The following is a 17,622-nucleotide window of genomic DNA, read 5'->3' as shown; positions in this document are numbered from 1 at the left end:
AGTTTGAATAAAGGGTATTCTTGTCATTTTGTGTTTTAATACAAGTATTACTAATACATGTATAAGTTATTCCACCTTCTACCTGCATAAATAATATATAGATTTCCTCATAGCTTATACATGTATTAGTTATGCGGAAAAGAAAAATATGAATCAAATATTGTATTAACAATGCTATATTTTATGTGAAAAAGAGGAAAAACAACCAAACATTGTATAACTTATGCTAGCTTCTACGTGGTGATTATTTTTTCCTTTTCTTTTAACCAAATAATGTATAAAGTTATCCTAATTTTAATGAATAACTCCTCTTTAACGGCTACCAAACGAGCCCTAAGTGAATTTAGGTATTCAGTCTTTCGGTATTTTCATCATTTCCCTCTCCTTTTATTATTTTTGCTCTTCCTTCCAAAAGTTCAAACAAAGGAGAAAAAAAAGCAAGAAGGTGAAAGGCGGAACTTCTCACAGTTTTTCCAAACTCTATTCGCTCATAAATCAGCAGACTTGAACGCTCCACACTTTCAGCAATGGCTCGAATTTTCTCCTACAAACATCTCTCTATTGCCCCTCAAACGAACAGCCATTTTCTTCCTTCTTCCCTCTACCTCCTCCATTCTCAATCCTCCGATTCCACTGACAAAGAAGTTGAAACCCTTTACCGCATCATAACAATAACACAAACACCAGAGGGACTAAAACAATCGCTCAAATCATCACAAATCAGCTTATCAAACGACTTAATTGATAGAGTTCTCAAAAGGGTACGTTTTTCTCACTCCAACCCATTACAAGCTTTAGAGTTCTTTAAATTTGCAGCTAAGCGTAAAGGGTTTTACCATACTGGCTTTTCTTTAGACACCATGTTGTATGTACTTGGTAGGAGTCGTAAATTTGACAAGATTTGGGAGGTTTTAATAGAAATGAAGAGAAAAGATCAATCTTTAATAACGCCCCGAACAATTCAAGTTGTTTTGGGTAGAGTTGCTAAAGTTTGTTCAGTTAGGCAAACTGTTGAGGCTTTTTGGGGCTTCAAAAAACTGTTGAAAGAGTTTGGTGTTGATTGTTTCAATGCATTGTTGAGGGCTTTGTGCCAGGAGAAGAGTATGAGTGATGCTAGGAATGTGTACCATAGCTTGAAATTTAAGTTTAGGCCAAATTTGCAAACTTTTAATATACTTTTGTCTGGTTGGACATCGTCCGAGGATGCAGAGGGATTTTTTGATGAGATGAGGGATTTGGGTGTTGAACCGGATGTTGTTTCGTATAATTGTTTGGTGGATGTGTATTGTAAAGGGAGAGAGATGGAGAAGGCGTTTAAGGTGGTGAAGGAGATGAGAGAGAAGGATATTACTCCCGATGTGATAACTTATACGAGTTTAATTGGAGGGTTGGGATTGGTTGGACAACCCGATAAGGCGAGGGGTGTTTTGAAGGATATGAGGGAGTATGGATGTTATCCGGATGCGGCAGCTTATAATGCTGCAATTAGGAACTTCTGCATTGCGAAGAGGATTGGGGACGCATACAGTTTGATGGATGAGATGATAATGAATGGCTTGAGCCCCAACGCTACTACTTATAATGTGTTCTTAAGGTCATTTTTTTGGGCAAATGATTTGAGAAGTTCGTGGTCTTTGTACCAGAGGATGAAGGAGACTTGGTGCTTACCGAGTACACAGTCATGTATGTTTTTGATCAGGTTGATCAGGAGACACGATAAGGTGGAGATGGCACTTGAGTTGTGGGATGACATGGTGGTGAGAGGATTCGGCTCGTATATTTTAGTGTCTGATGTTTTGTTTGATTTGCTTTGTGATCTGGGAAAATTGGCGGAGGCAGAACGATGTTTCTTGCAAATGGTGGATAAAGGGCAAAAGCCAAGTAATGTTTCTTTTAGGAGGATCAAGGTGCTTATGGAATTGGCTAATAAACAGGAAGCCCTTAAGCTTTTGTCAGAAAAGATGGCTTCTTTTGGTTCCTCCACCCAACTGATCCAAGAGGATAAAGTGGAATATGATTTATGAACAATCGAGTTCTGACTTTACAACCTGCTAAATGCTGACTGTTATTCCTGTGTCTCACTATGGTCCAATGAGTTCTTCGGTCCTCGATTGGATGAATTGGTTTTATTATGTAGAGGTGGACTCTTCAATCAATGGACCTTTGACTGTAGGCACCTAATGCAGAACTCGACAAATGAGGTTTGTTTATTTATGCATTAGAGTTAAAAAAAGTCAATTGCATTAATTTCCTTGTTTGCTGTACTTTTTTTGGTCATTTTTTTTCCAATTATTATTTTTGCCTGCACTTTCTGAATTTCTTTGGTGAAACTGATTCTATGAACCTTGATATCATCTTGCATTGGGTCCTAGGTTCTTCGTCAGGGCTTGGGGAAGCTGCCCCACAAATCTTGTATAACCTGATCTTAACAACAATAACATACCCAGTATAATCTCATATAGTGGGGTCTGGGGAGAGTAGTGTGTACGCAGACCTTACCCCTACCTTGTGGAGGTAGAGAAGCTGTTTCCAATAGACCACCCTCGGCTCATGCAAGCATAGGTACCCCAATAATAACAAGAAAACAAAACAGGACAACAACGAAAAACCATGTAAAAGCAGCATACATAACAAGATAGTAAGATGATCGAAATGCAAAAAAAAAATGACATGTATTTAAATAAGCCCACTACCAACCAAATGCGAGAGTATGTACTAACACTACCAGTATGAATAATCTAGATTACCTAACCTACTATCCTAATCTTCGACCTCCACACCTTCCTATCATGGGTCATGTCCTCGGTCAGCTGTAGTTACGCCATGTCATGCCTAATCACCTCACCCAAACTCTTCTTCGGCCTACCTCTACCTCTCCTAAGGCCCTCCAATGTCAACCTCTCACACATCCTTATCGGATCGTCTGTGCTTCTCCTCATCTCATGTTCAAATCATCCAAGCCGTGCTTCCCGCATCTTGTCTTCAATAGGGGCTAAACCCACCTTATCCCGAATAACTTCATTCCTAATCCTATCTATTCTGGTGTGCCCGCACATCCATCTCAACATACTCGTCTCTGCTACCTTCATCTTCTGGACGTGGGAGCTCTTGACTGGCCAACAATCAGCCCCATACAACATAGTCGGTCTGACCACCGCTCTGTAAAACATACCTTTAAGTTTTGGTAGTACTTTCGTCACACAAAACACCGAAAGCAAGTCTCCACTTCATCCATCCCGCCCAATACGATGTGTGACATCTTCATCAATCTCCCCATACCCCCTGTATAATAGACCCAAGGTACTTAAAACTTCCCCTCCTAGGGATGACTTGTGAATCTAGCCTCACCTCCCCTTACACTCCCTGAGTAGCACCACTAAACTTACACTCCAAGTATTCTGTCTTGGTTCTGCTCAGCGTGAAACCCTTAGACTCCAGGGTCTGTCTCCACACCTCTAATCGCGCGTTAACACCGTCTTGTGTCTTGTCAATCAAAACAATGTTGTCTGCAAATAACATGCACCACGACACCTCTCCTTAGATGTGGCAAGTCAGTACGTCCATCGCCAGGGCAAACAAAAAAGGGCTGAGTGCCGACCCCTGATGCAACCCCATCATGATCGGGAAATGGTCCGAATCCCCTCCCGTCTTCGCTCCCTCGTACATGTCTTTAATCACCCTAATGTAGGCCACAGGTACCCCTCTAGCCTCCAAACATCTTCACAGAACCTCTCTCGAGACTTTATCATAAACCTTTTCTAAATCGATGAACACCATATGCAAGTCCCTATTCCTTTTCCTATATTGTTCCATCAATCTCGTAACAAGGTGAATGGCTTCCGTAGTCGAACGTCCCGGCATAAACCCAAACTGGTTCTCGGAAATAGACACCCTTCTCCTCACCCTTAACTTCACCACCCTCTCCCACACCTTCATAATATGACTAAGCAGCTTAATACCCCGATAGTTGTTGCAATTTTGGATATCACCCTTATTCGGACTAAAATCCTTTTACCCATTCACCCCCGAGTCCAAATATGTAATTAATTTTGGAATCCGACCTCAAATTGAGGTCTAAATCCCCAAATTCCCGAAATCCCTAGTTTCTACCCTAACCCCCTAATTCTACCATGAAAACTCTAGATTTTAGGTTGAAAATTCAAGAAATGTAATGGGTAATTGAAAGAAAATGGTTTAGAATCACTTACCAACAATTTGGGGAAGAAATGACTCTTGAAAAATCGCCTCTCACCGTTTGGTTTTTGAGAAAAATGAGTTTTTGGCTAAAATCCCGTTTTTGGATTCTGATAAGTGCTGGGCGACAGTGTTCATCGCGTTCGCAAGAGCACTGTTTCGCGAAGAGTACTGGCTGCCTAGCCTTAGCGTTCGATGATTACTCCCCCTGGCCTTCGCGTTCGCGAGGCATGGCTCGACACCCCCCCCCCCCCCCCCCACACACACGCTTCGCGTTCACGAAGGGTAAGTCCCCCATTACTTCGCATTCGCGACCAGGCCTTCGCGTTCGCGAAGAAGAAAACTTCAGCTACCCAGTTTACTCTTCGCGTTCGCGAGAGTACCAAGAAGGACATGCCAAAAAACAGACTCTGCAGAAAAACCAGTTTTCCAAAGTCCAAAACATCTCGTGGCCTATCCGAAACTCACTCGAGCTCTCGGGGCTCCAAACCAAACATGCACACAAGTCTAAAAACATCATACGAACCTGCTCGCGCGATCAAATCGCCAAAATAACACCTAGAACTACGAATTTAGCACCAAATCAAATGAAATTCTCAAGAACACTTTAACATTTCTATTTTCTCAACTGGACGTCCGAATTACATCAAATCAACTCTGTTTCTCACCAAATTTCACAGACAGGTCTTAAATATCATAATGAACTTGTACCGGGCTCCGACACAAAATACGGACCCGGTACTAACAATGCCAAACATCAATCAATTCTTAAAAATAATTAATTTCAGACTTTTAATTTTCATAAAAAATTCATAACTTGAGCTAGGGACCTCCGAATTCGATTCCGGGCATATGCTCGGGTCCCATAATTCGATACGGACCTATCGGGACTGTCAAAACACGGATCCGGGCCCGTTTACCAAAAATGTTGACCGAAGTCAACTAAAATCAACTTTTAAGGCAAAAATTCTTATTTTCATTAGTTTTCAACATAAAAGCTTTCCGAAAATCTACCCGGACTGCGCACGCAAATCGAGAAGGGTAAAAAAATTGAGATTTTTAAGGCTTAAGAGCGCAGATTCGAGTTCTAAAACATAAGATGACCTTTTGGGTCATCACATTACCTTTCTTTAGACCTCTCCATTCCATCACCAGTCTCCGTTGCGACCACCATTGTAACCCTTCGAGACCCCTAGAACCTCTCTGGAACTTCCTTAATGCACAACGTCGTCGTGGTCCACATCAGGCTCGCATCCCCACTACTCCTCCAAGCTCCCATAGGCAACAACTTAACCCCCAACTCCTGCGCTTTGTCTTCAGTCAAGGCTCCCCACTTGATCCTAGGTTGGCCATACACCGCCCTCTTCCTCTTCTTTCTCGTAATATCAAGGTCTATGACCAGGAGCCTATGAAGGGTCGTGAGGTTCTCGCTCGGGATGACCTTGCAATCCGTGCAAAGACCTTTATCGGATCTCTTGCAAAGAAGATAGTCAATCTGGGTCCTGGCCACCGAGCTCCGGAATGTGACCAAGTGTTCCACCTTCTTCGGAAAATTCGAGTTTGCTATCACCAAATCAAACGCTCTAGCAAAATCCAACAGTGAAGATGCCCATCCATTTCTATCTCCAAAACCGAAACCACCATGCACATCATCATAGCCCCCAGACGTCGCTCCAATGTGGCCGTTGAAATCTCCTCCAATAAAAAGCTTTTCAATGTGCGGTATACCGCGCACCATCTCATCCAAATCCTCCCAGAAACGCCTCTTGACTGCCTGGGGTGCGTACGCACTGATTATGTTCAAAGTAAATCAACCAACAACTAGCTTAATACTCATCAGCCTGTCGCTCACTCTCCTAACCTCTACCATTAAATCCCGGAGGTCCTTATCAACCAAAATACCAACCCCGTTCCTGCCCCTTGCTCCCAGAAAACCATAGTTTTAACCCGTTCGCATCCCGCGGCCTATCTCCTACCCATCTATTCTCCAATACACAAGCTATATTAATCTTCCTCTTCCAGAGAATTTTTGCTAACTCTAGACTTTCCAGACAAAGTTCCTATGTTCCAAGACCCAACTCTCAACCTGGTGGCTCCCTTAGCCCTCTTACCCCCGCACCCAATCCCCCGCAATGACCCCTCTTCCCCCCCGAGGACAAGACCTTACCCTATCATTGTTCACCAAAGCCACTATAATCTAAGGGACACTACACAAGCACTACCCCAAAACACGCGACGAATTTATAAATAAAAGAAATCACCGAAATATAATCTTCAACTAAAAGGCAATAAAACAGACAACGGATTAAACTACACTAACTTAAGGGAATAAATTCTACAACTAGCAGTCACAAAAACCAGCAAGCAAAGATTCAAGACAAAATAATAAACAGTAATCGAAGTTCTTGCTACCCCAAAACACGCGACGAATTTACAAATAAAAGAAATCACCGAAATATAATCTTCAACTAAAAGGCAGTAAAACAGACAACGGATTAAACTACACTAACTAAAGGGAATAAATTCTACAACTAGCAGTCACAAAAACCAGCAAGCAAAGATTCAAGACAAAATAATAAACAGTAACCGAAGTTCTTGCTACTGTAATTAGTAAGAGTGAATATGGACAAGATCAAATAAACAGGCAACAGATACTGTTAATGCTAAAATAACAAATATCGAGATAAGAGAAGAACGATAAAAGCTGGATCGCAACGCCTGAAATTCTGTTTGTCAGAAGCAATGGAAATCTGCTGGTCGTTCTTGGGCCTCGATTCCTGGAGGGAGAAGCACGCGACGGCGCGTGGCTGGATCTTCGCCGGAAGGTTGGCTGATTTCGACGGGGTCCGCCGCTGTGTCCCCCCCCACACGCAAGATGCGAGGGGGAGGGGAATAGAGAGAGAAAGCAGTGCACTCCGACCAGTCGCCGGAGAGAGAAGAGAAGAAGAAGACGGGAAGAAGGGGGAAGAAGAGAAAAAGAGAAGGTCGGAGACCAGTTGCCGGAGAGAGGAGAGATGAAGGTTAGAGGCCTTACCTGTGTTGCCGGCGGTGATGGTGGAAGACGGCGGCGATGACGATGGCAGACGGTGTTAGTTTTTTACAAAGAGAGAGAGAGAGAGAACGTGTTTTTCTCTTAGAGTAATAGTTTGTGGGAATCAAACTCAGTTAATATTAAATTCCATATTGTGGTTTAATTTAGGCTCAGAACAAGTATTTATCCCTTCTGAGCTGAGTAACATTTGGTGTTTTAATCTTCTAGCAATGAAGGCTGATATTGGCTTATAGACATATTCTCTGCCATTTCACTCTTCCATTTTGAGGTATCGTGAGAATTTGGGGGGGGGGGGGGGGATTACTTATTCTACTAATCAGGTACTAGTAGTGTTGTCCCGTGCTTGCTTATTATTGTTGTGCAGATGATATTATCAGTGTGAAGTATGTTTATAGATGTTTGGTATACTGCCACAATGATTGCTCCTGTCAGCTATAACTTGGATATTCGAGAGTGAAATCTCATTCTTTTCTTCTTTGTGGTGGCTGTTTCTGGTTATATATATTACTGAATAAACCTTCTCTGTACTAGATAGAAATAACTATAACACTAAACAGAATCTCTCTGGTTAAACCTTCGAACTACTATCTCTGGTTAAAAGTTCTCCCTCTTTCTTTTCCGTAACATCTTTAAAAATAGCTCCTTTCATTCCAAAACTACTCCTGAAATTAGGCGAATTTATAAATTTCTTGGAGAGCCTCTTTTCTACTTAAGGGCAATGGTGGAAAAAATATATATCAATATTGTTTTTCTTTTAATTATACTAGCTTTCATCCTTGTTTTTCTTCGTCACCTTCATCCTTGTTTTATTCTCTTGAAACATGTCATTAAATGTTTAGACAATGTTGATGGAAGTTATTTAATGGGAAAATGTTTTCCATGAGGAAGTCATTTTCCGGTGAAAAATCAATTTTCCAGAGGAAAAGTTGATACAACTTTGTCTATAAAAAGGTATATGTATGACACTTTAATTGTTCAAATTTATACGGATGATATTATTTTGGAAGCACTAACCAATTGTTGTGGGAGGAATTTGTTGAATTAATAAAAAGTGAGTTTGGAATGAGTTTGATGGAGGATTCACCTTCTTTCTTGGGTTACAAATAAAACAAACCAAGAACTTTTTTTTAAGTCGATCCAAGCATACCAAGGAACTCATCTCAAAGTTTGAAATGGAAAAGGCTAAGTCTTCTGGAACTCCAATGAGCATAGTTCCAATGAGCATGTCGACAATTCTGGATAAAGATGAGAACAGTAAGAGTGTGAATGAAAAGCAATACATTGGAATGATTGGCTCATTATTCTGCTTCACTTCCAGTTGACCATATATCGTGTTTAGTATATTAAGTGCGCTATAATCTAGTCGAATCGAAAAGAATCACATGCGACCACCATTTAAAGAATCATTCAATACTTGATTGCCTGATTGGAACCTAGACAGATGGTCTATGGTATCCAAATACAATAGGTTTTGATCTAATTGGTTACTCAAATGCAGACTTTGCAAGTGATGAAGTTGTCTGTGTCAATTAGTTGGAAAGTCACTTGTTTCTTGGCATATCAAGAAGCAAGAATCAGTTGCACTTTCCACTACGTAAGCATAATATATCCTTTGGAAGTTGTTATACACAGCTCCTATGGACTAAAACTTAATTTGTAAAAATATTCTTGTTTATTGTAATAATAATAAGTAGTGCTATTTTTCTAGTTGAAAATTATGTTCAGCATGCAAGAAGAAGCACATTGAGATCAGATATCATTTTATTCGTGATCATATTGCTAAAAGAGATGTCAAAAAAAATTGTGGAATTGAAGATCAATTGGCTGATATCTTGATGAAGGCTTAATCTGAAAGGAGATATTGCACATAAAGAGACTGAATTGGTATTGTAAGTTCTCGTGCACTGTTTACCAATTAATGTATTATGTGTTTTTTTCCTTCAAAAATTTGGAAGAAAGTAGTAATGTCCAAATTTTAAAACCGACATCGTTGCATTCATTGGAAAGTGGTGTTTTTTCATTGGTATCTCTTCCGAAAAGGTTTTATCCGGATTCAAGGGAACGTTTGACTGTTACGAGAAGATATTATCCATCTCTTTTAAGGCAAGAGACAATTCATTCCTCTCGCATTTCGAATTCTGTAAAGTTTTCATGAGAAAACAGCCAAGGTCTGCCAAGAAAATCAAGGCAGGTGGGATCTTGTGCAGATAACTTATATTCCGGGACAAGTCCGCCAAACAGAGGTACTTCATAAGAAAAAGGTCCGTTAAACAGAGGTATGTGATTGAAATCAAAGTTCGTTACCTCCGAAAGAATAGTTGATTTTAAACTTCTAAAAGAATATAGGGTGTAATATTTTTGAGATATTTGGGTATTAAGGTCGGAGAAAAATGTTTGAGAAGTATCCAAACAGAGTATATGAGGATATTGTTAGAACGTTTATGCAAATTTAAATGTAATAGACCATGGTGGTTTTGACACCCTAGTAGCAGGTAGATGATTGATCATTGATGAGGAATTTTGATGAAGTCTTTAAGGTTAAGTTTGTTGGGGATTCTATGCATTTCAAAATATTTGGCTAGAAATTACAAATTCTCGTTAGAATAGGTGAACTGAACTCAGTGAGTGTTCGCAAGAAAATTTTGAAAACCGAATGAGTGCACATGCATTAAGGTTTGAAAACATAATGATAATGGGTACCATTTTATTTCCCAGAGTTGGGTCATATAGTCTACTTACTATGCATCTATTCTGTTCAGTTTGGTCAGTTATGGAAAGATAAAGTTGTCCACTTGGATAACTAACTAAATGATTGAGAGTTCTAATGATTTATATGTTGGAGGGGGGGAGGGGGTAGTTTACCGTTTAAAATGTTAATCACTTGATTGCTTGAACATGAAGGTGTCAATCTTGAAGGTTCGAAAGAGAAAGTCATCAAAAGCACTTACAATGAGAAGGCTTTTGAGAGTATGAATTTTTCCATGGAGAATGAAAAGTGGGTGGGAAAAATCGAATTAGAACAAATGCCTGAAGCCCAGATTGCTGGATCAACAGCGAGATACTACATCAAGATGGTCGCTTGTGCCTAAGAAGCACGACATTGATGAGGTTTTGGGAAAGGTCAGAAGCCTGGAAAAAATGATATATGTGTGCGAAAGGAAGGACTTGAATGACATGATTACAAGGTTTAACTCTGACTGGCTAGAGTAGTCAGGAAAATAGACTGTATTGAGAATCAAGTGCACAATCAGTTTGACCCTTGGAGCACTGCTTTTGAAAGTTGTCAGGGAGCATTTAGCTAATATTGACTGACTGAATTTTCTGAGGAGTTTTAAACTGGTTGTGGATGGATAACTTTATATTTGGTTTGGGTGACCGTAAAATATATTTAATTCTTTTGCTTGCTTATTTCATTATGGTAAGCAAAGGCCAACTACAGAAGCAAGAAGGCATCGCCTGCGGCTTCTAATACAATGACAAGCTCTAGTGGGAATTCTGAGGTTGTTTTAAGTCACTGTGGATGGTTAATTATCTTTTGATTTTGAACTGATTAATTATCATCAGTAGTAGAATGTTTATTATTGTAATTATCTCTTGTCTGCTTTGAGTGTTTTGGTTGATGTCAAAACTAAAAGGGGGAGAAGATGGGTCAAATAGATGGGGAGTTTCATATAAAGAGGAAAAGCACATAGATAGGGGGAGTTCAATTCTGCATGAAACGGAGGAAGCATATAATAGAGGGAGTATTATTTTATATTATTAAATACGATGACTTATTTTAAACTTCAGGTTTGCCATTATCAAAAGGGTGAGATTGTTAGCTTTGAGAAATATTTTTATGGTGACAAAATTGAAGTGAAAAAAACTTGAATAATTGAGAATATGTTATGTGTTTGACAGGATAATGTCGCTTGAGTGAGTCAAGTCATGAAGAGCATACACACGAGTCGAATGATACACCCCATAGAAGTAGCTCAAGTAGAAGATGCATCAAGTCGGATGAAAGGAGTTGTTGAATCATCATAAATAGAAGAATGATTTAGATGAAGACAATGAGAGCAAGAAGAAAGAACTGAATGAGGAAGATTCAGTCAGACAAGTGTGCAAAGTGTAAATAGTGCACCAATTATTGAGTGAGGCATCAAGTTTCAAAAGAAGGTTATCACAAGAAGGGAAGTAAATGAAGATTTGAAGCCGTTAGGATGAAAAAGCACGGGGCAGGAATTAATTACTTCGTCAGATTTTGAAGAAGAATGTGACCCAGACAAGCATGCTGAGGAATTTGCAATAGCAAGTGAAGGACAACATTCACAGACTTTTGACTGTCACCTCTTCAATTTTCACTCTTGTACAGGTAAATATTACTAGCCTTGCATTATCTATGCTCTTGAAAAAGCTATTTGGTGCATTGAAGAGTAGAGACTGAAAAAGGAAAAGCTTGTACTATATAGGGCTGCGACATTTGTGGTGTGCAAGCTAAAAAACCACTTTTATTCTCTTGTTGGTGAGCGAGGAAAAACTAACATTGTAAGCATTTTGTGGTGATCGAGATAACTATAGTTTTGTGGTAACCATACTTGTTACATGTAACAGTGAAAATAAGAAAAGAAAGAGTAACAGAATCCCTTGGAAGTCAAGGAAGCTGAATATAGGCTAAATGTTTGGGGACTTTGGTCCAAAGTCTAAACCAATACAAAAACTATCGAAGTGTTCTTTGTGTTTACTGCTTTCTTATTCTTCTAACTGTTTAATATTTACACTTCCATTGTCTATCATTTGAGCCTGCCCAGAATATTCTGAGTTTTATTAAGTTGTTTTTCAAATTAAAACTGTAATCTATCTTGGAAGATATTCATTAGCAAGAACATGATTATCATCCGATGATCATTTAAGGTGTGGTGCAGCTTCCCATCATTACATTGTACAGTATAAATGAGAGAAGGTTCTCGAACCGGGTTACGACCGAATAGAGCGCGGAACCAACGAGTTTAGTCGAACAAGGTAACGAGTCTGGGAACTGACGACCCAAAGAAAATAAGAATTGGAGAGAAGAAATTTATCCATGTTTGGTGTTTACACCAAATTATAGTAATTTACTATGGTTAAGTTGCAATTTAGTGATAAGACTTAAAGAGTATATATAAAGACACATATCATGTATTCATAAAGTTAGCCTAGACACTAATAAGTTTTACCTTGTACCGTTGGATGACGTCTAGTAAAAGTAAAAGTTTAGAGGCCTATTGCAAGACTTTGGCTGTGATATATAAAGGACAAAAATAAGTTTACCTCCATACTTGAGGGACTATTTAAGTTTTTCCCTCGGAATAATAAAGGCCCCGTTTACTTTTGTTATTATTATATCTCGATTTGAACATTGAGTAATTAAATAAATTTCATCAAAATAAATTCCTTTAAGCTTAACTTGGTTGAATTAAATACCATACTTTTATGACTCCATGCATCATATGAGTCTGACGAATACTGAAGTTGTCCAAAATCTCTACTATGGTTGAGTTATATAACTGCCAGTTTCCTTTCACAATAATAATTTTCTTTGACTTCAAGTTTTGTACATTAACAGGTATAGGAATTATTTATACAATAGGTATCTTGCTTGACAAAACAATTACACTAAAATGTAATTAAATTGCTATAGGAGGTTAAACAACACTAAGGGGTAGTTTGGTAGGAGGTACTAGAAAAAACAATGCAAATATTAGCTTTTTGCATTACTAATCTATTGTTTGGTATATTTTTTCAGCTCATGTATCCTATTTGGCATTATCTTATTTATAACTAATATATAGTAAACCATGGTATTAGGCTATTAGCAATGCAAGAATTTTAGTACTTGCATAAACATTGTTAAATACATATTTATCCCTCAAATTCCTTAAAGCCTATTCCAAATACTTTCCGCCATATTTTATATATATTTATTTATATTCTGATATTTTAATTAATTTTTCCCCTTTAGCATTCCACTATACTAAAAACACACCATATTTAATACTAAATTTGATTATGAATTCGTTCAAAGTATAAGCTGAAATTTTCTTTATTTGTTAAAATCTACCCATTTTATTAATAATTGATATTTTATATTATATGTCATAGCAATTAAATTTTCTTCTCTTTAACCTTTAATATTTATTAGTTTCTCTTTTCACTTTGCTCCCCTGTAAAAAAAGTTGGCTTTAGAGAAAGTAAAGAACGTGGAGGGTAATAAAATTGTTGCAATAAAATTATAAAGTTAAAGAATCTAGAGGGTATTTTTGTAAATAACCAATTATTTTAGAAATTAGGCCATGCTTTAAACACCAAACCAATAGTGGATAAAAATAACGGAAATGGGAAAATTAGAGTAAGAATCGTCATCAACGTCACCAAATAATTCTATCATGTCAGTGGTTGAGTGGTTCGGCTGTTCGAGGCGCAGTTGACTGTGGTGAATGAGAGGAAATTACTTTTCAACGCGTTTAATCCGTTGGATCGTGGTGGGCGCCAGGCAACTGATGACAACCTGTCGTCTATTTCGAATGGTTTCGCTCGTAGTGATGTCGATGCTCGGCGTGAGTTTCTACATATAATCTAGGGTAAGATGTCGTCATCATCTTCAACAAAGTACGAAGTAGAGAAATTTGACGGGGTTTCCGGTTTGAGTCTATGGAAGATTAGGATGAAATCGTCCATGTGTTACAAGGGTTATGGAAGGCAATTGATGAGGATTTTTCGGAAGAGATGAAAGAGATAGAGAAGGCAGACCTGAAGGAGAGAGCTTTGAATACGATCTTCATGAGCGTTACAGATAGCGTTCTTTGGGAAATTGCTAAAGAAACTTCTACAGCAATAGCATGGAAGAAGCTGGAAGATCTGTATTATAAAAAATCGCTGAAAAATCGCCTCTAGCTGAAAAAGAGGTTATACAATCTCCATATGAACGAAGGTACACCTGTTAAAACACACATTGATGAGTTTAATTCAACTATAATGGACCTGAAGAACGAGGATATCAAAATTGAGAGTGAGGATCAGGCCTTGATAGTGTTATGTTCTTTACCACCGACTTATGTACTTTTGCCGATACACTTATGTATGAGAAAGACAGTATTTCACTGGAAGATGTTAGTAATGCACTAAAATCTAAAGAGTTGAAAAAGAGCTTTCCGGACAACAAAATTGAGGGTGAGGGTCTTGTGAGTAGAGGAAGAACACAACAAAATGACTTTAACAGAAAAATGTCAACCGCCAGATCAAAGTCTAGAGCAAGGAAGCAAAGCTATTATGAGTGCGGGGAGCAAAATCACTACAAGAGAGATTGTCCTAAGCTGAAGGAGAAAGGAGGGAAGCAGAAAAAAGATAATTCGGCAAATATTATTGATACTGGCAATAATTCTGATGATAGTGATTATGTAGGGGAAGTCTGTGCTAGAGTTCTAGTCATGGGCAGAATTCCTGGATTCTTGATTCTAGTGCTACTTTTCACATGTGTCCACACAAGAATTGGTTTACAACTTACAAGCAGATCAATGTGACTGTCTACACGGGAGATGACAATCCATTACCAGTAGAGGGGATTGGTAACATCAAATTTAGAATGTTCGATGGAATTATCAGAAACATTGAGTGTTGGCATGTTCCTCGGATAAAGAGAAATTTGATCTCTCTTTCGACATTGGATGATCAAGGGTATAAGTTTCACTCCGAGAATGGAATACTTAAAGTGTGTAAAGGCTCTATGGTTCTCATGAAGAGTAAACTGCATTCTAAATTATATCAACTTCAGGTCAGTGTAGTTGAAGGGGAAGCTGTTGTAGCTTCTGGGAAAAGTGATCTGAATCAATCTCAGTTGTGGCACTTGTGACTTGGTCATATGAGTGATAAGGGATTGTCTTTGTTGAGTAAGCAGAATTTGCTGAATGGGTACAGAAATCAAGTTTTGAATTTTTGTGAGCATTGTGTGTTTGGTAAACAGACAAGGGCAAAGTTCAACAAGAAGGCCGAGCATAAGACCAGAGACAAGTTAGATTATATACATTCAGACTTGTGGAGTCCAAACAGAGTTCCCTCCAAGAGTGGTGCCATGTATTTTATGACTTTGATTGATGATTACTCAAGGATGGTGTGGGTGTATTTTCTGAAAACAAAAGATGAGGCATTTCCGACATTTGTTAAAATGCAAGACGATGGTTGAGAGGCAGACGGAAAGACAAGTTAAGCGTCTTCGAACTGACAATGGGTTGGAATTTTGTAATTCTGAGTTCGATAATTTCTGTAGCAGAGAGGGCATAGTGAGACACCGCACTTGTGTCGGAACACCACAACAAAATGGTATTGCAGAACGTATGAACATAACGCTTTGTGTTAGGGCACGAAGCATGCTTTCACACTCATGTGTTAGCAAGGATTTTTGGGCTGAAGCAATCAATACAGCTTGTTATTTGGTCAACAGATCTCCATCCACAACTATTGAGTTCAAAACTCCTTTTGAGGTATGGTCCGGTTCGCCTGCTGATTATTCAAATTTAAGGATATTTGGTTGTCCTGCTTATGCTCATGCGAGGGATGAAAAACTTGAGCCGAGGGCAAAGAAGTGCATATTTCTAGGGTATGCAAGAGTGAATGGTTATAGGTTGTGGTGCATAGATCAAAAGACTCCAGGGCTAATTATCAGTAGGGATGTAACATTTAATGAATCTGCCTCACTGGACATCCAGAGGGAGAAGGCAATAGCAGAAACAAATTGTGGTGTCAGTGACCGCATAGAGCTAGAAATTGAATCTCCACTAGCTCAGCCCAGTAGTTCTAAAGTAGAGGAAGTGGAGAAGGTGCAAAATATTGATCAAGATGATAATATTAATGCACTTGTGCAACATCAACCATATAGCATTGCAACAGGCGGAGAGAAGAGAGTGATCAACCGACCACAAATGTTTGCATACGTAGTTGATGGGAATCTTCTTGGATACACGAATCATGTGGGATTTGCTTTGGCAGTTGCAGAGACCATTGATGCGTTTGAGTGTTATAGCTATCCAGAAGCTATTCCGGGTACAGAACCAAATCGACTGATTAGTGCTATGGCTGAAGAGATTGAGTCTCTTAACAAGTTTAGGCGTTGCCTAGACTTGGTTGATGTGCGCGTCAATGGGTAGAGCCCTTGCGAGGGCTGAGGGCAAGGTAGAGAGACGTTGTTTATGTTGATGAAGAGAATTCAAGCCAAGGGGAAGATTTGTTAATTTGTTGCTTGAATTATTTCCTTGTATTTTTAGGAAACCCATAATCCCTATAGGTTTAGGCAAACTCATTGTCCTAATAGATTTGGGAAAAGAAAACTTATTGTCCTTGTCAAATTAGGAAACCTTTCTCTTATAGGTTTGGGACTATATGGGATCTATATATAAGGGTTGTAGTTGAGAATTCTGTAGATTGTATTGTGTTTTTCTTCTCATTCATAGTGAAAAACTCTCTCTGTTTCTGCCTTGAGGATTAGGCTTAGCCGAACCTCGTTAAATCCTTGTGTTGATTTTTCTTCTTTATTTGCTTTGTGTGTGATTGTGCGCTAGTTAACCTACGATCTTTCACAACATATACTTATAAGTCAATTTGACCAGCTTATAAGTTAAAGCCAAACACCCTCTACTTCTCTATTTTACATTTGTTGCTGCCGATGGAGTCACCCATTGATGAGGTAGAGAAGAAAAGAAAAAGAAAGAGGAAGGAGAATTGAATTTACATTCTGCTTAAAAAGACAGTAAAGCCCATCTTACTAATATGTTGCTCGTGTAATGTCAGGGGCATTTAATTCAAAGAAAAAATGGGGATATTGCTAACCTATTACCTTCGTGTAGTAGGTTAGCAAGACCCTCACGCACATAAAACACACACACACACTCAATAATTCTTTATGAATTGAAAATATAATCAATTCATTTAATCTTTCTTAATACATTGTTGATCTTTTAATCAAATTTTTATTAATTCAATTTTGAAAAGCATCCTTCAGTTGAGGCAAATATTTTTAGGAACTTTTAACATTATTCTATAAGTCATTTGCAAAGATATTTTCTCTAATTTTAATGTGTTTTTCTGAAGATTTTTTTTTTTTTTACATGTTTCTTTTCATTCTTCCTCTTATCATTATAGAATAGAAGCCTAAACCTTGACCCTAAAATAAAAGGGTTGATAAAAAATAAGTAAATCTCGTTAGCTTTAGATGATAATTGTAAGCCAATCCACTAACGATAAGACTTAGGATAAAATTCTCAAACAAAAGAGCAAATTCATTCTATTTTCCACAATTGAAGGAGTCCCGACCATAGAATTTAGGAGCTTTTCTTTCAAATTTTATTTTCAAACATGTTTGTTTACCG

At 38.5% G+C, this 17,622-nt stretch overlaps 1 protein-coding gene across 2 annotated transcripts; it reads left to right on the top strand.

The window, feature by feature from the left end:
• The first annotated feature begins 389 nt into the window (after nucleotides 1-389).
• Nucleotides 390-11,945, top strand: LOC107827160 (putative pentatricopeptide repeat-containing protein At1g02420). Of its 2 annotated transcripts, XM_075221879.1 has the most exons (3): nucleotides 390-2,201; nucleotides 8,955-9,135; nucleotides 11,147-11,945. In XM_075221879.1, exon 1 carries the CDS (start codon nucleotides 528-530, stop codon nucleotides 2,022-2,024), a length of 1,497 nt encoding a protein of 498 aa, XP_075077980.1. In that variant the 5' UTR covers nucleotides 390-527; the 3' UTR covers nucleotides 2,025-2,201; nucleotides 8,955-9,135; nucleotides 11,147-11,945. The 2 variants fall into 2 exon arrangements, with proteins under 2 accessions (XP_075077980.1, XP_016509728.1); XM_016654242.2 differs by lacking the exon at nucleotides 8,955-9,135.
• Nucleotides 11,946-17,622: the final 5,677 nt, after the last annotated feature.

The sequence above is a fragment of the Nicotiana tabacum genome, chromosome 9 (genome assembly GCF_000715075.1).
Source record: "Nicotiana tabacum cultivar K326 chromosome 9, ASM71507v2, whole genome shotgun sequence".
In the NCBI taxonomy this organism is placed as follows: domain Eukaryota; kingdom Viridiplantae; phylum Streptophyta; class Magnoliopsida; order Solanales; family Solanaceae; genus Nicotiana; species Nicotiana tabacum.
Note: the sequence above shows the minus strand (reverse complement) of the source record. Positions and strands in the feature narration are given on the sequence as shown.